The sequence below is a fragment of the Clupea harengus genome, chromosome 12 (assembly GCF_900700415.2).
Source record: "Clupea harengus chromosome 12, Ch_v2.0.2, whole genome shotgun sequence".
NCBI classification, from domain to species: domain Eukaryota; kingdom Metazoa; phylum Chordata; class Actinopteri; order Clupeiformes; family Clupeidae; genus Clupea; species Clupea harengus.
In genome coordinates this window covers 21773561-21781097 of record NC_045163.1, presented here as the reverse complement: position 1 = coordinate 21781097, position 7537 = coordinate 21773561, and the positions used below count along the sequence as shown (strand labels likewise).

At 48.3% G+C, this 7537-nt stretch overlaps 1 protein-coding gene across 3 annotated transcripts in view; it reads left to right on the top strand.

The window, feature by feature from the left end:
- mcc (MCC regulator of WNT signaling pathway) overlaps positions 1-7537 on the top strand; it is a 97329-nt gene that overhangs the window by 86803 nt on the left and 2989 nt on the right. For all 3 annotated transcript variants that reach the window (XM_031577902.2, XM_031577901.2, XM_031577903.2), the window contains 2 exons: positions 5462-5553; positions 6343-6465. In XM_031577902.2, the coding sequence (XP_031433762.1) occupies positions 5462-5553; positions 6343-6465 (215 nt within the window). The remainder of the gene's footprint in view (positions 1-5461; positions 5554-6342; positions 6466-7537) is intronic.

Sequence of the window (7537 nt, the reverse complement as noted above, 5' to 3'; positions counted from 1 at the left end):
CCTCTTTCTCTCCCATCATCTTTCACTCTCCCTCTCTCGTTCCCTCTCTCTTTCCCATCATCTTTCACTCTCCCTCTCTCGTTCCCTTTCTCTTTCTCTCTCTCTCTCTCTCCCTCCCATCATCTCCCTCTCTCTCTCTCAGCTCCCCCACTGCTTCACATTTCCTGCGGTCGGTTGGCACTTTGCCTCCCCCAGATCCTGGAGCCGCGCTCTCCCTCTGCAGGGTGGCATCCACTGTTGTGGTGATATGAGGCTGGCAGACTGTGGGTGGGTGATTGGCACCACAGACCCCTGCTGGTGCTCCTGTGTGTGTGTGTGTGTGTGTGTGTGTGTGTGTGTGTGTGTGTGTGTGTGTGTGTGTGTGTGTGTGTGTGTGTGTGTGTGTGTGTGTGTGTGTGTGTGTGGCAGCCCCGGTTCTGGCCTTGTGGCTTTGTGGGGAAATTAATTATAGCACAACTGTGATTGAAAAACGAAATTGGTATAGGAGTAGTATTTGAGTTAGTCACATAAGTTAAGTCAAGTCAAGTCAAGTATGTGAGTTAAATTTTAAATCTGTATTAGTCAGTGTATTTGACAGTGTATTTAGTTTACACACGGATTGATAGCACTGAGAAAATCCATACGAAAAACCTTGCATAGGTTACATTCTAGAAATTCTTTGAAATTGATATAACAGAACTGTGATATATAATCTGACATGGCATAGAACCATATTCATGTATATATCCGCAATGCATTTAGCCTAGTTTTAACATTACAGATTCTCACTGAGAGGATCCACCTGTCAGGGCTCACAGCGAGTGGAAGTGGTCCCAGTTAGAGAGTGCTGTAGTTCCAGTCCTTGGTGGTTCCTGTTCGGGTCTCTGGTTCCCCCTGAAGTGAGCTCCGGTTCTCCGCCTCGGGGGTTTTTATTCCATGCTCTTCCGCCGCGGGCCGGCTTCTGGGGGGTGATCAGATTAGCCCAGCTCCTGGTGACACTTCCTCCCGCTTCCTCACACAAACCAGATCTGACACACACACACACACACACACACACACACACACACACACACACACACACACACACACACCACACACACCCACACCCACACACACCCACACCCACACCCACACACACACACACACACACACACGCACGCACACCCTCACACAAACTAGAGCTGGCAGCTGACACTCAGTCTGTCCATTAGCAGCCCAGGTGTGATTTCCATTCCAGTGTTTTTCTCCCTCTCCAAACACACACACCATGATGCTGATCTCCAAACACACACACCATGATGCTGCTCTCCAAACACACACACCATGATGCTGCGCTCCAAAGTAGCGGGACCGGGAGAGATATAGAGACACTGAGGGACAGGTGGACGGGGAGAGATGGACAGACACTGAGGGACAGGTGGACGGGGAGAGATGGACAGACACTGAGGGACAGGGCAGGTGGACGGGGAGAGATGGACAGACACTGAGGGACAGGTGGACGTACATTACAGAGCGCAGCACAACAAGCGAGTGTGCAGAGAGCACAAACTGTTTTTTTTTTTTCATTTCATGTTGAATGTACTATACCTTGGGCTGATAGCATAATTAATGTCACCGCCCTCTAACCGTAATTTGCGGTGTCCGCAACTGAACAGTCATTTAATCATAGGTGCAATTGAATGGAATCATGGAGCCGCCGACCGACATTAAAAGGAATAAAAAGTTTAGCATCATGAAATAGATATGCATGCTAATAAGGAGTCATCAAACATATTCAGATTCAGATTCAGAGCAGTAATTCTACACCACTCAAAAACAATACTCGCGGCTATAACAAACTCAATAGTGTAGCAGGCAAACTAAAGTAAAGGTTGCTTTTAATATTTTTATTTTTAATAAAACAATTGGGTTCTATTGAATTATTTAGCTGTTTCTGATTGGACAAGAGACGTTCCATGAGTTGGAATATCCCAGGACATCCCAACTCGGACTTTTCACAGCTAATAATAAATCACTCCGCGATGAAACATTCTATAGCACGTTGATACAATTAAGCGATAACCGTTAATTCAAAGTTCTTATAATTCCAAAAGACGTTGACAATGGAACTATTTTTTTGTTGCGGAGAAACAATGGCGAAATAAAACATTTTTAATCAATAACTTTGTGTTTAAATGTTAATTGGTTGACTATAAAATTGTTTTATAAAAGCAATATAGTACTCGTGCGAGTGGGGTAGGTAAGGGATATTCCCACGAGTGGTGTTCGGCCGTAGCCACGAGGCCGGAGGCCGAGTGGCGCAGGCAACAACACCCGTGGGAATATCCCTTACCTACCCCACTCGCACGAGTACTATATTGCTTAAATAAGGTTGCTTTTAATGAGCAACACTAGTGACCCGAATACTGCTTCCATTGTTTCTGGAAATGTCTCCTATTCACACATCTAATGCTCAATCTGGATTACACCTACTTTTAAAAGGCAGAATATTTTTACTAAGTTACTTAGAGTTTTTCTGTGAAAGACAATGGTACTGAACAACCATACAAGTACAAGGTTAAGTGTCGGCACGACAACATTCATTTTGTACAACATATTATTGTGACATGCACTACAGCATTCATAAAAAGGCAGAATATTTTCATACATATACCGGAATGTGTAATCAGTAAGTCCTTGCCCTCTCCTCACATAAGTTTGCCCACATCTCTTTTCCCACGACCCTCCCATATGCAAGAGTCGGAAGAGCGCAAGCTGTCATTCGGCGCTCCTGCAGCAGGCAGAGGGCGGTTTGAGCCATGTGCAGTATGTTCGTACATACCATGCCATGTTTTAGGCACAGACTGAGAGAGAGGAAGAGAGAGGAAGAGAGAGGAAGAGAGAGGAAGAGAGAGGGAGAGAGGGAGAGAGGGAGAGAGAGAGAGAGGGAGGGATAGAGAGGGAGAGAGAGGGAGAGAGAGAGAAAGAGAGAGAGAGAGAGAGAGATGGAGAGAGAGGCAGAGGGAGAGAGAGAGAGAGGGATTCTCCTACCCTCTTCTCTCCTGGGCCACTACCAGCTGTGTGACTCATGTTCAAAGTCGTTTTCCCTTTTAACTTTGGCAGTGAAGCGTTTAAAAAAAAAAAAACGAGCTCAAAGTAACCGAGTGCGTTCCTAAAGAAGCGGAGCAGCTTCCAGTGTTTATGATCTTTAATAGCTGCGCGCGCCCAGAATAGCCCCCCTTTCATCCGCTTTCTTAAAGGACACGTAGGGTCACACTTAGCCCACCCCCCCGGAGGCCTGAACACGTTACGGGCTGAGATGAAGCCCAGCGCTGGGAAGAGACAGAGGGGAGAAGTGAGGAGAATGAGGGAGAGATAACGGGAGGAGGAGAAGAGGAGGAGGGGAAGAGGAGAAGAGGAGAAGAAAGAATTTCTGGGTTTTTCTTTTTTCTTTTTTTGTGAGATGTGGGACCCTGTCTCCCCTAATCCATCATATATGTGTCATAAGGCGAGATGCACACGCGCACACACACACACACATGCTCACTCAGTCACTCACACGCACACACGTGCTCACTCACGCACACACACACGCAAACACACGCGTACACGAACACACACACACAAGTGCTCACTTACATACTGCAGCGGTCATAGCCATACATACACACACCCACACAAACACACACACAACGCAGTCACACACACTTACAAATAGCCACATACACAGACACGGATGCATGGGCACACACACACGCAACAACACACACACACACACACACACACACACACACACACACACACAGATGCTATCAGCCCTCCTCTCGCTCTGCTCGGCTGGCAGAAAATTAAGCCCTAATCCCGTGGATATGATCTGAGCCCCTCTCCATTACCACCCACCCACACACACACACACACACACACACACACACACACACACACACACCTCTCTCCATTACCCCTCTACCCCCCCACCCCACCCTTTCTCTGTGATGTGGCCAGTAAGCATGTTACCCACGACACACACACACACACACACACACACAGACACACATGTATGCAGGCACACACAAACACACACACACACACACACACACACACACACACCTCTCTCCATTACCCCTCTACCCCCCCACCCCACCCTTTCTCTGTGATGTGGCCAGTAAGCATGTTACCCACGACACACACACACACACACACACAGACACACATGTATGCAGGCACACACAAACACACACACACACACACACACACACACATGTATGTAGGCACACACAAACACACACACAATTTCACCCAACACCTTCGGCCTAATCCTGTTTACCATGAACATGCAGACTCCCGCCTTTATATGACATTATAAGACCAGACCCCCCCCCCCACACACACACACACACACACACACACCTCTCTCTCCATGTCTTACTCTGCTCCCTCCATCACTCACCTTTTCAAAGCTCCTTCAGTCCATTTCGTCCTCCATTGTTCTCTTAAGACATGGCTCAGTGTGATTGTATCTCACCAACTAATAGAACACACACACACACACACACACACACCACTATGGCTCTCTGGCCTTAAGCACACACTGCGCTACACACACACATTAGTATACCCACCACACACACACTACTGCCTGTCAGGCCTCTCTCTTTCACACACACACACACATACACACACACTATGTTGAATCATCTGAGCGTGTCAGTAGCGATGACGATCCCCATTCATCACCCGCCGTCCGGCGCGCACACGCGTCCGTCCAGCTTTCCCCCGCCTCTGCACCAATCACAGGCCGCCTCACACACGGCGCCACCCAGCAGGCAGAGTGGGTTTGGCAGGCAGGAGTATCCATGCTCTCTTTCTCTCATTCTCTCACTCTCTCTTTCTCTCATTCTCTCTCCCACCATCCATCTCTCTCAATCTGGACAGTTTTCCTTCATCCTGTCCCCCTCCTCCTCCTCCTCCTCTTCCTCCACCACACTCCCACCTCCACACTAATAGAAGTCCATCTTTTACGTGTCTGTGTGTGTGTGTGTGTGTGTGTGTGTTTGTGTGTGTGTGTGTGTATCCTACCCGGAGGCATCATTGCATTCACGAGGTCAGGTGGAGAAATCTTGAAACTACTGAATTGTGAATAGAATCACGTGTCTGGAAATGGTTTGGGAATTTTGGAATTCTCCCGGCATCCGCACATTTAGCTTCTCCCACAGCGGAGGAATGAAAGCGTCTGTCATCTGCTCCCTCCTGCGGAGAGGAAGAGAGGATGAAGGCAAACACGTCGTCTCTGGAGTCCTCTGTTCTTGTGATGGCGTTACTATGCAACACAAAGCACACAGTAAAAAAGCACAGGGTGCCCTTTCATGAAGTCCATCAGATTAGAGGCTTAGGATGGGAGGCGTTTAGGAGTTTTGTGATGTGTTGTTTTATTCAGCAGGATTGCACCAGGCCAGTGCAAGTGAATGCATCATTGATCTCATCACGCTGTTGTTTTATTCACCAGGACTGCGGGGATTCACCAGCCATCAGTCTGTCAGACCTGCGGACGTTGAGTGACAGCGACTTGGCCATGGAGCTGACCAGCGCGCTGAGGAGGTGAGGGGCAGTGCAGACAACAGATGTGCACAGACCTCAACAACCTGTCAACTATTCACACACACACACACACACACACACTCACACAGAAACACCATGTCCTGTAAACGCATTCATGCACGCACACGCACACACACACACAGAGACAAACACACACACACACACACACACTCACAGACAAACACACACACACACACACAAAGAGACACACACACACCCGCACACGCACACGCACACACGCACACACACACACACACACACACACACACAGACAAACACACACACACACAAAGAGACACACACACACCCGCACACACACACACACACACACACACACACACAGTTGCTACAGTGTGTAATACATGCCCCTGTGGCAGCGCTACAGTTCTGATTGAGCAGCAGTTCTACTCCGGTCCTCATCCTGTTGTCCAACAGCGTCTGCTCAGAAACGCTGGTGCCTTAAGGCATGTCATGGGCCGCAGATGAGATTCTTATTAAGCAACAAATTCAAGTATTGACGTCTAACTCTCCCAGAAACCTGAGTGTGTTTTGAGTCCTGGCAGCAGTCCTGCGTAATCTCATGCGTAATGTGTGTGTGTGTGTGTGTGTGTGTCAGTCTGATACCATGACTCAAGAGTGCCCCATAGCTGTTGACATGTCTGCATGGTGTGTGTGTGAGAGAGAGAGAGAAAAGAGAGTTTAGCTGCTGAAGAACCAATGTATCTCATGTCTGTGTGTGTGTGTGTGTGTGTGTGTGTGTGTGTGTGTGTGTGTGTGTGTGTCCCTCAGGGAGAAGAAGCTGAAGGGCCGTGTGCAGGAGCTGGTTGCCGCTCTGGAGCGACTGACCAAGAGCAGCGAGGTGCGACACCAGCAGTCGGCAGAGTTTGTCAACGACCTCAAACGGGCCAACAGGTAACCGCACACGCCAAACCAAAACCACTCCGCAGCCGCCGCCAACCAACCTCCTTTTAAACACCGTCATCAAACCAACACTTAACTGCCCACAGTCACATTCAACACAAGCAAACAGATGAACCACAATGAACGCCTATTAACAAAAACCAATTACCTCAAATTAGATCCATACTGCAAAAGTGCCTCCTCTCATAGCAGGCTATGCTCTCTCTCTGCACCGCGGACTCGATATACAGCACAGCGTGTGGAGTGCTAGCTGGACGCGTGTGGAGGATGGCTATGATCTATCATCTTTAATTAAAACCAGGGGAGCCATGCTGTGTCTTTAAGGCAGGTTATGAGACAATGGCATTTTAATTTGGCACGCGTAACAGGAGACTATTGCTGGAGACGGCAACAGAGAAGACACCCCGCAGGGTTCGTTCACTGGTGCAATTAGATGGCCCCATTGTACCCCCTAGTGGCGTCATTTCGCGCCTGCAGGCAATAAAATGAGCCATAACATTAGGCAACATGGAGTAATGGCTCTGCAATGGCACTAACCTCCGTAGGCACACACAAGCACATTCCTGCTCTAATATCCCCCAGCACAGGCACTGGCTTGACTTATGTGTTGCTGATGTTAAGGGCACAGTGCTCTCCCTTAATGAAAGAAGGGTAGCTGTGTGTGTATGTAGCAGATTGTGTGTCTGTGTGTGTGTGTGTGTGATAGAGAGAGAGAGAAAAGGTGCATGTGTTTGCATGTATGCAAGAGAAGGATTGTGTGTGTATGTGTGTGCCTGTGTGTGTGTATGTATGTAGCAGATTGTGTGTCTGTGTGTGTGTGTGTGTGAGATAGAGAGAGAGAGAGAAAAGGTGCATGTGTTTGTATGTATGCAAGAGAAGGTTTGTGTGTATGTGTGTGTCTGTCTGTGTGTGTGTGTGTCTGTCTGTGTGTGTGTGTGTGTGTGTGTGTGTGTGTGTGTGTGTGTGTGTTTATGTGTGTGTGTGTGTGTCTGTGTGTGTGTGTGTCTGTGTGTGTCTATGTGTGTGTGTTAGCAGAAGTTGAGTCACTATAGTTCAGTGGAGT